Source organism: Thamnophis sirtalis, unplaced genomic scaffold (genome assembly GCF_051295495.1).
Source record: "Thamnophis sirtalis isolate CommonGarterSnake01/CBP01778 unplaced genomic scaffold, rThaSir2_p1.2 scaffold_5, whole genome shotgun sequence".
NCBI lineage: Eukaryota > Metazoa > Chordata > Lepidosauria > Squamata > Natricidae > Thamnophis > Thamnophis sirtalis.
In genome coordinates, this window is record NW_028261385.1 from 46441459 (window position 1) to 46456292 (window position 14834).

General features: G+C 39.2%; 1 protein-coding gene across 1 annotated transcript in view; it reads right to left on the bottom strand.

Moving 5' to 3' along the window:
* The window catches only part of SLCO4C1 (solute carrier organic anion transporter family member 4C1), a 35540-nt gene extending 26390 nt beyond the window's left edge, over nucleotides 1–9150 (bottom strand). The window contains exons 1-3 of the mRNA XM_014055624.2: nucleotides 8673–9150; nucleotides 8035–8341; nucleotides 888–1151 (exon numbers count right to left, since the gene is read on the bottom strand). Of these exons, the coding sequence (XP_013911099.2) occupies nucleotides 888–1151; nucleotides 8035–8254 (484 nt within the window). The 5' untranslated portion in view covers nucleotides 8255–8341; nucleotides 8673–9150. The remainder of the gene's footprint in view (nucleotides 1–887; nucleotides 1152–8034; nucleotides 8342–8672) is intronic.
* Between the last annotated feature and the right edge of the window lie 5684 nt (nucleotides 9151–14834).

A 14834-nucleotide genomic window follows, 5' to 3' on the forward strand; every position in this document is an offset into this window, starting at 1 on the left:
CAGATAGTATTACAATAGTTCATTTAGTGATCTTTCAAAGTTAAAACGGCACTGAAACATTCACACTTATGACTGGGGCAGCATCCCAAGGATCAGGTAATTAATATTTGGACTCTTGGCAACTGGCTCATATGCAGTGTGACAGTTCTTTAAGAAAAGTGACTGTAATTACCTCACTCCTCTAAACACATTTGCAACAATGGTTTTGAATAACTTTCCTAGTCTCTAGCCTATCTAAAGCAGGGTGTTAAACTTATGTCATCACAGCAGCATCACATGATGTATCAGGACGTTTTCCCCCTTTGCTAAACCAGGCATGGGCATGGCCAGAGCATGACACATCCAGCCCGCAGGCCAGGAGTTTGACAGCCTTGATCTGAAGCATTCAATGAAATTACCATTGTAGTATTTTAGTCTGTAATTAGAGCTGTCATTTGAATTCTTTACATGTCACAACATTTCAAGCCATGTTTATGGCATACAAAATATTTGTAATCATCAAGACCTAAAATCAAAGTCTCATTTTTTTTTATTTTGAACAAAACTTCAAAAGCTGTTTCCAAGTAGAAACAAAATTAGAACTTTGTTTTCTTCCTTCCGTGGTGCTGGAGTTAGAGATGATGAAATTTTAATTAAGCAGACAACTTCACCATCTCTAACTCCATCACCTTACCATCCACTCTTCCATTGAGGGAAAGAAAGCTAATTCTATTTGGTCTTTTGTAATGAGGTCTGTTCCAAGGTTGTGTTGTCAATTCCCAATAAGCAACAGAGAAAAAAAATACTTGTATTGATTCCATAAATACATGCTGGGTATATATTTTTGAACTAGATCTATAGAACAACAATAAAAGAAATAATGACCAGCTTAAGATATATGAACTTACCTTCTGCTTTTTCTCCATATGTGTATGGTCCGGTAGTAAAATGTGGCAAAGAAAATACTAATGCTCCTACAGCGATCAGAAAAGAGGACAAAGCGAGCCATCTTGGTTTGTGACCTCTTTCACCATAGAAGGATATGAAAAGGCATAACAAGGAGAATGAAATGTCATAACCAGCAGAGATTACGCCAGTGAGGGAACTGCTCAAATCATAACGCTTCTCAATTGTAGAAATGCTGACATTTATCAATCCATTTACAATAATCCCTAGAAGCAAAAGAGGCAAGCATTAGTTTATTTATTCATGGTTTCAATCTGTCAAATATGTACCCCGCCCAACTCCAAAACAACTCTTAGCAGTGTTATAAATTTAAAACCATAAGAAAAACAACATGGGAAAAAGAAACAAAATCTCCCTAAGAGAGTAAGCAAAACATACTCCTTACATCATCATTAACCTAAAGCAGCCCATCAAATACCATAAACCCGTGATGACTAACCTATGGCACACATGCCAGAGGTGGCACACAGAGCTCTCTTTGCTGGCATGCATGCCGTCGCCCCAGGTCAGACCTCTGTGGCATTTCTTTCGTGACCTTCTGTTTCTCTGCAAACGATGAGACAGAAGCTCACAGAAGAAAAAGATCTTACCTCTTACAGCGCTGCCGGTGTTGGGTTGCCCTGCCTCCTGCCAGCCAGCTGGTCTTTGGGTCTCTGCTGTGCATATGCACACATGCACACATTCACACTCTCACACACTTTTCAGTTTGGGCATGCATGTGCACGCAGTTAGGGCACTCGGTGGATAAAAGGTTCACCATCACTGCCCTAAAGCAAATCCTGGATAAAGGGCCAGGTTATTAGAAGTTGTCTGAAAGTGGGTCCAATTAATCAGATTACATATCTAATTTTGTGGATTTTTAAATGCAGTTTTCAGATAATCCTTTTCTTACTCTGACCAAACAGTTATTTTTTAAAAATTGCCATTTTAAGAAAGAAATACTTCTTTCTTGTACAATACTTTATCCAGAATTCTTCAAAGAGAACTCTTAGATTTCTTAACTTGATGGCCAAAATTAGAGACATCCAATGAATAACTCAGACTTTACAATGTGCATTTACAGTTTCCATTTTTCTTGTTCATTTCTTCCCCAGTTATTGTCACCTGTTAATAAATGGGATGGTTTTCCTTTTCCCCAAATACATAGCTCCTTGCAATATTACACATCCGTCTGAATATATCTAATTTGGGCAGAAGAAAATTTGTTGTGTTTCCAAATAATTGTGCATATGGTTACAGTGTTCACTACCAGATGTTCACCAACTAATTGATTCATTGATTTCTAAATTTTTAATTCTGGGCCCAATTCATATAATCCAAAGAAGGACTGATTGTTAAAAAGCACCTATTTTCCTATTTAATTAGAATATACTTCCACAAGTAGTTCTAGCTCTTTTTTATTCAAGTCAGTATTATTTCAAAAGCAATATCTGAACAACATCTTTATGCAGAATCATAGGCATTGGTAATCATAATCTTCAAGTTATAGTTATTTGATTCCAAATTATCACCTTGGAAGATTTAGATGAATCGGATAACTAGGACAATAATTGCTTAGTTCTGGTCAAACGCCAACTGTCAATATTACTTTTGAATTTAAAAGCTAAAGTTTATGTTTCAGGTCCTCCACCCATTACTTCCTCACACATCATGTGGTAAAATAGCTGATGCACCATTTGACACATTGCTGAACAAGTTTCTTGCTGGAATAAAACCTCATTGATGAATTGAAGCAGATGATGGAACCAGTCAAACGCCATGGGAGTTCACTTAGTTGAATTTAATTTGTTCCTTTCATTTCAACAGGTCTAATCACACTGATAACTATCATATGCATAGGCCATCCACCCATGTAATCTGTACACTGAGATGTATATATTGTGTAACTGATCCCAGTGTACATCAGAATCATTGTACATAAGTCATTGGGCACATTTTACCAAATTATGGCAAATTGACATAGGGTGTAAAGCTTTTCTTGTTGCAGTGACAATTTCTCTTCATGTCAAGGAAACAGAAACTTTTGTACAGGAATTAAGAGACTAGGAAAACAAGGAGACCAATAGGAGTTTCTGTTTTATTACCTTTATGGGGTTCTTTGGATCAAAGAGAATCAAGTCAGATTTTCAAGTCAGATTTTACTATCAAAATAGCTGCTGTTTAAATTTATAAATTTTCTTTCCTTACAAAATCTTACATCTAGTCCTTTCCTGGGTATAAAGCTCTACTCTTTTTTTAAAAAAAACCTAAAATTCAGAATAATAGAACATATATGCTATGTTTGAAAATAATTATTGGTATGTGCCGAGTTGTATTATTTCACTGAAATGAAATGAAAGCTGCCCTAGAAAATATGGCTATGAAGCGATTTGTGACATTTTTAAGAAAAGTGTGATACAAAACACGGTAAAGCAGCATTCAGATCTGAAACTCTTCTTATAAAACACACCTCTCAGTTTACCTCATAGCACAGGAGTGCCTGATATTGGAAGCCATTACCCATAGACAAGAAGCATATTCTCATTGCCGTACAAAATAAGATGGTCAAGAAGATGGTCAAGAATTCAATCTCACTTTAGAAGTAGATAAAGGGCTCAAGAAAGACTTCAAAGGCCACCACCCCATCCCAACACAAAGCTTACAATTATTTTGTGGTTTCTTTTCCACAAGACAATGCTCCACCTGTAAGGTGATTGCCACATATCACCAGCCTACACTAATTTCGTCACATTCTGCAGATGACAACCAGCAAAAAGCCAATTAACACATCTCCCCAGTGTGGTGTGTTTTTTTTTTTTTTTGTTCTAATATACAAGATCTTATAAAATAATAATGTAATATAATGTGCTCAAGATCACTTTACATCACGAACTGTTTGACAAGACTGTTTGTCAAGAGGTTTAGAAGTACTAAAGAGGTTTTGGGTGCATTTTTGAGGTTGGAGAGCTTTTTGTTACTCATATTTCTAGAATAAGAAACAATTGTATATTTCACATTAACACCTCACCCTAAATCCACTTGCATGGAATAAGCAATTAATAATTATGAAACAAAGTTCTATTAAGCAGGATGTAACATTTGTTCTGTTTCCATTCCTATAAAACTGCAGAACTGGGACATTAAGGCCACCAATCTCTACTTCTGTACAGGAAAAATTAAAGTGTTTATGATATATTGCTGTGCTTGAAAATAACCAAAGCCCAGAAACAGACTTGGTGATTTTAAAAAAAAAGAAATTCAAAGCTCTTGGCCTGACATTGTAGGAGGGCACAAATGATCATCCTGTGTACCAGTGGTGGGATACAACCGGTACGCCCTGGTACGGGCATACCGGTGCCTGCTGGGAGCACCAGGTACCGTTCTGGTACTATGCTCTGGAAGGCCCACCCGCCTGCCTGCCCTCCTTACCTGTATTTGAGTTGAATGGGGCTTATGTGTACAGAGAGTACAGCGCCTGTGTGATGCTCCACTGAGCAGCTGGAGCTTTGCAGGTGGTAAGTATGCATGCTTGTGCTGCGTGCGTGCTGTGTGCATGCATGCTGTGGACACCCGGCCCCCTTGCACTGTACCGGTTACACCGGGATCTGGAACCCACCACTGCTATGTACAGTGGAAAAGAAAGCAGCACCAGAGGAACAACATCAGCATATTAATGATTGCAATGATGTTGTAGCTTATGGACCCTGATGGTACCACAGCATCCTTTCTTCTAGTCAAATAGTAAGAATTAGTGGCCAAAATTGTGAAAACCTTTTGGGGAAAATTTATTTTTGAGATTTGATGGCTAATAACACCACTTTTTGTTTTATTAGTACCATAAAATTATATATCAATGAAAAGATAATTTAATCAAGAATGTAATGCAAGACAGTTTGTTCAATTATCTGTATTCTATGAAAGATTATAGCCAAGTATAGCCAGTAATAAAACCCAGTTAATAGGAGCAATCATTCAATCTTGGTTTCACATTAGAACAGCTGCAGAACTAAAAGACTTGGTTCACTCCATGGAAAAACATTGTAAGGCTGTAATTCATGCTAAAGGTTGCCCAACTAAGTATTAATTGACATGGTGATAATTTTTGTATATCTTGTTTTTTTCTATGACAATAATATTTGTATATCTCATTTTTTTCTACGTGTTTCACTTTTCTTCTTTATTATTGTTATTCTAATAGCAAAACCTTCATAAAAGTTATTGCATTACATTCTTGATTAAATTACCTTTCCATTGATATATAACTTCATGGTACTACTCCAAAACAAAATGTGCCATCAAACCTCAGAAATACTGTATACTTTTCCCAAAAGGTTTCCACAATTTTGGCCACTTCTGTATATGGATAGGTATATGAACTACATTATATTGGAGGCAAAGTTTTACAACAGTTACAATCCTTGGAATCTTGGAACATGTCCAGAAGGTTGGGCAGAGAGGCTACTTGTCAGGTTCTTGGAGACAATTGTCTGAAACCGATAGTCATTATCTGCAATTCTTTATTGTTAATGCAGAAAGAATATTTATTTTCAAAGGTTTTTTTTTAGCAAAATATATTGGGAGAAAAGTGAGGGGGTTATAAAAATAGAACAACTCGGTTTTTCCATTTAGGACCAATTTATTTCTTATTACTTTGTTGTTGTTGTTGTTGTTGTTTGCTTTTAATGATGATCTGGGAGTTCCTTTTTTTCCATCATTACTAGAAAAACCTGCAGCTGGTTACTTACATAACAGATTCCTAAAGGTCTATTAATCAGGTCTGGTGGTTTAAACACCAGTGTAGAACCAGGTAACTATGATCTAATCCCACTTTAGGCATGAAATTCAGTTAATAACTTTGAGCCATTCCCTCTCACCTCAACCCACTTCACAGGATTGTTATTGTGGAGAAACTAGGAGGAGGAAAGATTCTTATGGTAAGTATCTTTTCCATCAAGAGTTATTTATAAAAATAATAAAGGCAGCATAAAAAAAAATAAACTGACCTTTATACTATTCTTTGACACTTAGTCTATTGATGTATGGTGTCCCACAGGATTTCCACTTCTCATGGAGATGTTTAATATTTATATTAAATTGCTGTTAAGAGATAATACCAAGTTCTGGAGTGCCCTGTCATCACAATGCTTTACTGTTTCTTGCCTTCCAACTCTAAGGGACTAATCAATGCAGGTAGTCCTTGACTTACAACAGTACATTTAGTGACCATTCAAAGTTACAACAGCATGGAAAAAAGTGATGACCATTTTTCACACTTACGACCATTGCAGCATCTCCATGGTAATGTAATCAAAATTCAGAGGCTTGACAACTGATTCATATTTATGACAGTTGCAGCGTCCTGGGGTCATGGGAGCCCCCTTTTGCCACCTTCTGACCAGCAAAGTCAATGGGGAAGCCACATTCACTTAACAACCATGTTACTAACTGAATAACTGCAATGATTCACTTAACAACTGTTGCAAGAAGGGTCGTAAAATGGAGCAAAACTCACTGAAATGTTTCACTTAGCCACATAAATGTTAGGCTCAATCGTGATCATAACTCGAGGACTACCTGTACTACCCTTAATGCTGTCTACATTACAGAATAGGTTGGATTAGGAAGAATAAACTGAAGTTAAATCCAGTCGGCAATGGCTCACAAGCAGTTAGATTCAGAGATTAAGGTTCAAATGTTTTAGATGGAATCACACTTCCTGGAAAAAATGAAACCTGAAGCCTGGGACCCTCTTTGATTTTCACCTGCCACTGGATTCTCAGATGGTAGCCATGAAGGGAGCACCAAAAGTATTACAATTGGTGCAGCAGCTGCAGCTTTCCAAATTCATCCAATAGTTATATGTGACTCCTCTCTCTCTCCCTCTCTCTCTCTCTCTCCCCTTTCTCCCTTTCCCCCCTCTCTCCCCCTTTCCCCCTCTCTCCCTTTCCTCCCCTCTCCCATTCCCCCTCTCTCGCTTTCCCCCCTCTCTCCCTTCCCCCTCTCCCTTTCCCTCTCTCTCCCTTTCCCCCTCTCTCCCTTTCCCCCTCTCTTCCTTTCCCTCTCTCTCACTTTCCCCCTCTCTCCCTTTCCTCCCCTCTCCCATTCCCCCTCTCTCGCTTTCCCCCCTCTCTCCCTTCCCCCCTCTCCCTTTCCCTCTCTCTCCCTTTCCCCCTCTCTCCCTTTCCCTCTCTCTCCCTTCCCCCCTCTCCCTTTCCCTCTCTCTCCCTTTGCCCCTCTCTCCCTTTGCCCCTCTCTCCCTTTCCCTCTCTCCCCCTTTCCCTCTCTCTCCCTTTCCCCCTCTCTCCCTTCCCCCCTCTCCCTTTCCCCCCCTCTCCCTTTCTCTCTCTCCATGCTCCTTAGTGGGTTCTACACCAAGTTACCTTGAAAAGTATCCCTAAGTTACAAATGAATGACAAATAGCCAACTAAGTTGCCAAAGTGCAAAGTGCAAGGAATGTACAATCCTTGCACTGAAAGATCTGCATTGGTTAACCAATTGTTTAACAGACACATTTTAACGTTTGTGCTCATCCTTATATCTGTTAAGTGATTTTGGACCAAAGGAGCTGTTCTTTCCCTTCAGACCTATCAGGCTGATGCACTCCTGCCTCCAGTCAGAGGCTGGTTACGTGACACACAGGCTGAGGGCTTCTCCTCAGTCCCTCTTGGGCCACCAATAGATGTCTCTGGTCATGAGTTTTGCCTTGTGTTAGGGATGCCTGGAGAGATGAACCTCTTCCACAGGATTTTAACTGCTGGTTAATTTTAGTCTCCGGTTTCATTTTGTTCCACCCTTTGTATTTGTGTTACTGCTAATTGTTTTGACAGCGCACCGGAATCATCATTATAGATTGGAAGGCATTCAAGTTAGGGAACCATCTATCTACCCGCAGCAGAAACATTGGTTAAAGCCAATGGGAATTAGTTCAGGGGCTCGGCGTCTCGGAAGTGGGGTTACTCCGTTCGTAAGTCTCTCCCCCCCCCCCCCATTCGATGGGACAGAGAGCTGGAGATCAGAAGGAGGGAGAGCGGAACACTAACGTCGCCAAGGCAACTCAATAGTCCTGAGGAAATGTCCCGTCCCCGGAATGGGCTCGCTGCTCCCGCTTACCTTGGAAGACCGAGAGGAGGCTGTAGAAAACCAAGTAGCCTTTGACGTTGTTGCAGACCTGCAGGGCGCGAGGAGTGCACCGGCCGATCCCGCAGAGTTGGTCGTCCGGGTCAAAACTCGGCGACTGCAAGTAACTCGGGGTCGCCGGAGGGAGCTGAGCGTCGAGGAGATCCGGGTTGGAAGCCTGGAAAGCCGGGTTGTCCACGCCAGTCTTATTCATGGCGCGATCGGAGGGGACGGGGGAAGCTCAGCCGCCAAGCTCGCCTCAGCGCCCGAAGCACCTGTCGTCGTCCGAGCGCCTGCCCCTCTACATAAGGCAAAGGAAGAAGAGCCGATCAAGGCGGGCCCGCTGTCAAGAACCGGCAAAGTGAAAATTAGGAAGAAGAAAAGCTATGAAGAAAGCCAGCCCTCTTGCGAGAGGACGGAGGTGGAACCCTCGGCGTGGTGGTGACCTGAGGCTTCTCCGTACTGGAATGACCAGTTTGCTCTTCTGCCCAAGGAGACGCGCTACCCTTGCTCTCATCAGCGCCTGAAATCAGCGGGGAGAAAGGAGATCTGCGAGCGGGACAGCCTCCAGGAAGACGAAGCCGAACCGACCGCTCCCCCCCCCGCTCCCCTTTGCCCCCCCCTCCGCTCACCCTTAAATAGCAGTCACCGGAGAGGAAAGAGTAAGCTCATGAATGAATTCGTCAAGAAGAGCGAGCCGGTAGATGTCACCCGTGTCCGTACTAAATCTGGAGTTGCCTTCTTGTTTCTCCACCGGACTCTGATCTGAAGAGTTGGCTTCTTAATACTTGCAGTTTCGGGGTTTGGGCGATTCCGTTCCCATCCCCGATCCCCACGCTTTCCCGAGTGTGGCAAAATGTATCAAGATATTGCGACAGGTGGTAGATTCCACATTCCAGTTTATGGCCGTAATAAATGGCGATTCCAGATAATTGTTACAGCTCATGGCAAAAAACAATGGGTCAACTTAGCCAACCATGTTATTTGCAGGACATCCAACCCATCTGGAATGTTGCAGACAGTCTGCTTTGTGACAGTTAAAAAATGACAGTTGTCAGTGGCACCATTGAAGGTATGACATCACTCTGCCAAAGGTGGACACACTCTTTCTGAACTGGACCTGTAGACATTAACCTGTAGACAAAACCTGGGGACACCTAGGTTTTTTTTCTAAACCTAGGTGTCTCCAGGTTTAGAAGAAAGTGAATACTCTATACTTCAGACATATCTGAGGATTTCACAGGAGTTTGTTAAAGCCAGTAGGAGGGCTGGCTGAATAAATCACTGACTGAAAGGGTTAAGAATGATAGGTTTTTCTCTCTTCCCCTACCCTCTTTTGGGAATCAGTTGAGTTTTCCTTTTCAGTTTAAAGTATTTATAAGATTTGAAATTAAATTTGAATCTTCTGATCCCACAAAGAATGGGATGTCCCAAATAGACAAGTGGCAAAGTGACATTCCTATCTGATGTAACTTTGATTTTCCATTGTGGTTAACAAGAATTTGTTTACACTTTATTCAAGTTGGGGGGGGGGAGGTAATTATGTCTTCCCATTATCCACTGATGAAAAAAGATAAAAGTGAGTATGTTTGGCCTTTATTTTTTTTAAAAAAACCTACTACTTTGCCTTTTTTTAATCGGGTCAGATACAGTTGGCTACAACTCTGTTTGAACTGATGGGAGCACTCACTACTTTCATTTTCAGGATGATAGCAGTTCTCCTGGCCTTGAAATGAAGCCAGCTGAGTTGTAATTACCCCTCCTCCCCTTCCATGGGTTAGGTAGAAGATCAAAATCTACTTTAAAAAAAAATCAGGGCCTTTTATTCTTTCAGGAGTTTTGTGTTAATTGCTTTAATATTTTTAATTGCTTTCAAATGCACTGTGATTTTGTTTTTATAGTGTTTTAAAGCTTGCTTTCTTTGCATTCTTGGATACAGCCCTGAGCCATTATTAGAGTGGGCAGTGTACTAAAACTCCAAGGAAACAAATGAACAAAAATGACTTTTGGAGGTAATAGAAAAGTAGGACTATCATCTCTCTTTTTTTTCTATGCCCAAAGCATGGAAATTGAATATCTCTGTGGGGTACACTAAGAGGTATGGGAGCTAATGAGTTTCCTCCAACTAATCACTGGGAGCATGAGGTATTCTTTGGAGCAATCCCAAAGGTGCTCTTTCAAGAGACAATTGGACTTTCTGGGGTTTTCTTTCTTTTTCTTTGAAGAGGTTTTGCTTCTCATCCAAGAAGCTTCTTCAGCAAGAAGTGAAATATCTTCAAATAAAATTTTGAGCTTGGACAATCTGGAACTGCGCCGCGTGCAGTATGATTGAAGCACAGTACACAAGATTGTCTACTACAACATCTTACCTGTCAATGACTTCTTCAGCTTCAACCTCAATAAAACAATACAAACTCAAGGTAAACCACTCTAAACTCGATTGCAGAAAATATGACTTCAGCAACAGAGTGGTCAGCGCCTGGAATGCTCTATCTGACTCCATTGTTACATCCTCTAACTCTCACAGCTTCAACCTTAAACTGTCTACCGTGGATTTTACTCCATTCCTAAGAAGTCCGTAAAGGGGGGCGTGCATAAGCCCACCAGCATGCCTAACATCCCTGTCCTACTGTTCCCATCTATTTGTATTCATTTCTTATGTTTCTATCCATGTTTATATTTATACTTGCTATCTTGTATATGTTTGACAAACTAATAAATACAAATACGAAAAGAAACCCATAAAGTTCAGTTGCCTCTTGAAAAAGTACCTTTGGGACAACCATAACCTGGATGACTGAAAATTTCCATAGGCATCTTTAGAACTATGTTTTTCCACCTTGGCAACTTTAAGATATCTGGACTTGAACTCCAAGAATTCTGGTGGTTAAAGTTCATACATCTTAAAATTGTCGAGGTTGGAAAACACTGCTTTAGGGAGAAAGAGCATGACAATTATAGTTTCCTCACAACAGCAGAAGCAGCATGACATTGCCCCAACAACCCACAATCACTAAATAATAATCCATTGTTACATATTATGTTACATATGTTATGCAATGGAAACTGACTCAGAAGAGCAAAATAAGGATAATGGTGTTTAGATTTGTTAGTGAACACATTTTAAAGAGTGAACAGTGGAAAGAAATAGCTCTCTTTGGATTTTGATTAATTGAAACCATGTTGATCAGATTTTTTTTAGGCAATTTGAAATATTTAAAAGTTAAAATAATGCTTAAAAAAATAAAAGTAGAGCAACAACATAGCACAAATTAATATAATTACAGATGTAAATATTGTACAAATAAACAAGCAAATCAATTCATGTAATAGTTTATTAGGAACATTCAAAACTTCACCGGCTGTTTATAAAACATCAATGAAGAAAGAAACTAATTAGACAACATGTATACATTGCAACACACATTCTGCACCAGATGTACCTGTGTCCGATATTGCAACTCATGTATCCAAGAGTGAAGTTTACATCTCGTTTTTACAAGGCATATTTCATCATTCTGACATTATAGTAGCCAGCAAAAAAGAAACTATCCACAGATAGCTGGATATTTTACAAGGACTGCTGTCACCACAGAAAAGACTCTATCTCATATATAACTAGCATAGTAAATTAGTAGATTCGAGTGTAGGAATTCCAATCTTAGAGTCTCAAATTTCTACAGAGATGAAGAGTCCCATCTTATTTAGTCATTTCACCCTGTTGCCAATGAGATATTAACCATCACTTTGGTCCAGCAATGTTCCAGATAACCTGGCAGATTTTAATACCCTAAAAGAGTATAAAACCACCACAGGAAATGTATTATAATATGATTAGGAGAGACACTGATGATACACAACTCTGCTTTTGTCAAAATGGTGGAATTTATTATAAAATGAAGTCAAGATATTGGGGGGGGTGAGGAGACCCCATGTAAGGGTTCTTATTGATTTTTTCTGATCCAACGTGGAACAGGTATCTCACCATTAAAAAAATGTCTCAAAGCTGATGTAGAGATGCAAAGGTGGTCAACTGTTACTTTGGATTATCTAAGTTTCTTCTTTTTCCTCAGATCTTTCTTCTGTGCATTAATAATAAACAAACATGCTTCTGCCTGTTTAAAAAAATATCTTGGGTGAGTGACCTAAGAATGAAAATAAATACTGGTATTTCATGTTCTACCTGATCTTTTTTAATCTATGTACTTTGATTTGCTGTACAGTCCATGCCCATAGACAAAGTTCAATTGTACGTGGAGTTTGGTCTACCATATCAGTTCCTGGTTTGCTCAAGAAGTGACTGAAATTTAATGTAACTTCATTCAAGACCAATATTACATCTGTAAATGACGTTGTAAACAATTACTATCTGAAACCTACAGAAAGCAAATCTATCTGGAAAGAGTATACTATTTTTCATTGTACTATATATTGGAAACAAAAAATATCTTGATTATCCTGGCCTAGAAACACAAGAACCAGGAAATGGATGCATAACATTGTTGAATGGGAGAGGTGTGTTATTTCCTTATGTCTATGAGCTATTCAGGTGATGTAAATATAGCCAAAATTGGGAAGTAGTTGCCTTGGGTTGTACAGACAAAGGGATGTGTGCCTGGGCCAGACATCTGTTAAATACAAACCAGCCTAACCCACAGATATCCACCCATGAGGAGTCCAATATGAGCAGGGTGGTACATTGGTAGGGGTGGTATCACAAATGACAACTGTACTGATAGAGCAAACCAAAAAGGGAGGGGAATCATCAATACAAGAAGTTAACTATGAAAATCAGGAAACACATCCCCCTTCCTCATTTTAATAACAATCACATTTTCTATTTTCTTATAAATATGTGACAGTTGTAAATGTCTATGGAAATTATCAATCATCAGGGTCATGGTTGTTCGAAAGGTGCTATTCAAAAAAAAAATCAACTGGTCTTTCTTGTTGTTTTTTTCTTGAAAACATTTCACCTCTCATACAAGAAGCTTCTTTAGTTCTTGGGCGAGAAGTGAAATATTTTCAAGGGGAAAAAAAGAAAGAAAATCCAGTTGCCTTTTGAACAGCATATTTGTGATAGTAGTAGTAACTGCATTTATACAATACTTTTTACTATTGCATGTGCAGAGAGCCCCCCCCCCCACTCAAAGGACATTAGCTGGGAAGAAAATCATCCCAAGAAACAGAAAAACTTCCACAAAATAAAAAGCTGCACTCTCTCGCTGACTATCCCGAAGCACTTTTTCGCAACATCAAGTACAGTAGAACCTCTGGTCATGAATGGTTCTGACTATGAGCAAATCAGGATCCAACCAAAAAATTCACATTTTTTTTCTTTGTGGCCAATTTCTCCTTCAGCACCATTTTTTTGTAAATGCCAAATTTCCAAAATTAGGTTCGGGTCAAGGCCAAATCGGTTTGCAACCAAAGTTATGGAATGAATTATGATTGTGACCAGAGGTTCTACTTTATCCATGAATGAAATACTTTGGATCCATTCATATAAGCGGAACACTTTTTGAGAGGGGATATCAAGTATTTGGAACAGTTCAATTCAGGAGGAGAAAATATTACCGGCTACAGTCTATTCATAAACATGAAAACTTAAAACAATAACACTTAACTCTACATTCTCCCACTTAACATGAAGGGCAGGACATGACCCCTCAACCACAATAGGAACCAACCCAGTACAATTAGAATAGTAAGCAACACACATTCAATTTCATGGTACAATGGACCCAGATATATCAATCTCAAAGCCCCAGAACCTCATAAAAACCCAACCACTCACCAGATCCTTTTGTCAGCTGTCCCAGAACTGAACTGTCTGTCACTTCCCTTCTGAATAAACTGAGCATCCTTCTAAGCAGCTGACTTCAATATCTTTACTTCTGCTCAGGCGACATTTATGTGGCTGGAAGGATGAACCCAGAATTCAACTTCTAACACATGTTTCAGATAAATAGAAACTCATTAAGAATAAATACTAAAGTGTATATAGGTAGGCCTCAATTAAAACTGACAATTAACCCCATGAAATGGTTTCATTATTTGAATTTATGCTATAACTTTCTAGTTAATAGAAAACATGTATGTACATATCATTCCTATCTATCTTCTAGATCAGTGTTTCTCAATCTTGGCAACTTGAAGATCTTCCAGATGCTAATGCTGAAAAACACTGTTCTGGATAGGTAGATCTCATAAATATTTAAAATATATCAAGTGAACAAAAGATAAGCTGGAAAATAAACATATTTCTGCAAGGGCATTTCAGCTGAAATTGGCAATTAGATGCGAGGTTCAGGCTGCGAAAATTCTTTCCGGAAGAAAGAGAAAACTGGACTTTGTCTACATATACTTCAAACAGCTGGTTTTTGTGAGCAGGTAGCAGAAACTGTTATTTTTACAGCCGCTCTTGGGATCAGCTGGAAGTCGCAAGTTCCATCATTCTCTGAGCTATAAATTCAGCCTTTTAGGATTGAAGGTTTGTGTAATCACTTTGGAGTTTTTTTGTAATTACTTTAGAGTTTTACTTATCTTATTGCTCTTCTAAGATTGACAAATCTTTGAAGCAACAAGTTTAACAGTTGTGAGTGGGATTCTCTTTAGTCTGTTTAACAAGAAAGAAAAATGATATTTTTCCAGCTTTCTAAGATCTTTTTGTAATCTTTTGTAATATACAACAAAGAGGTGATTTTAAAGTTTCTCTTAGAAAGCTTTATAAATACTAAGGTTTTGTGAAACTGATTGAAAGCCTGTGAAGTTAATTATAAAGAGCCTCTTGG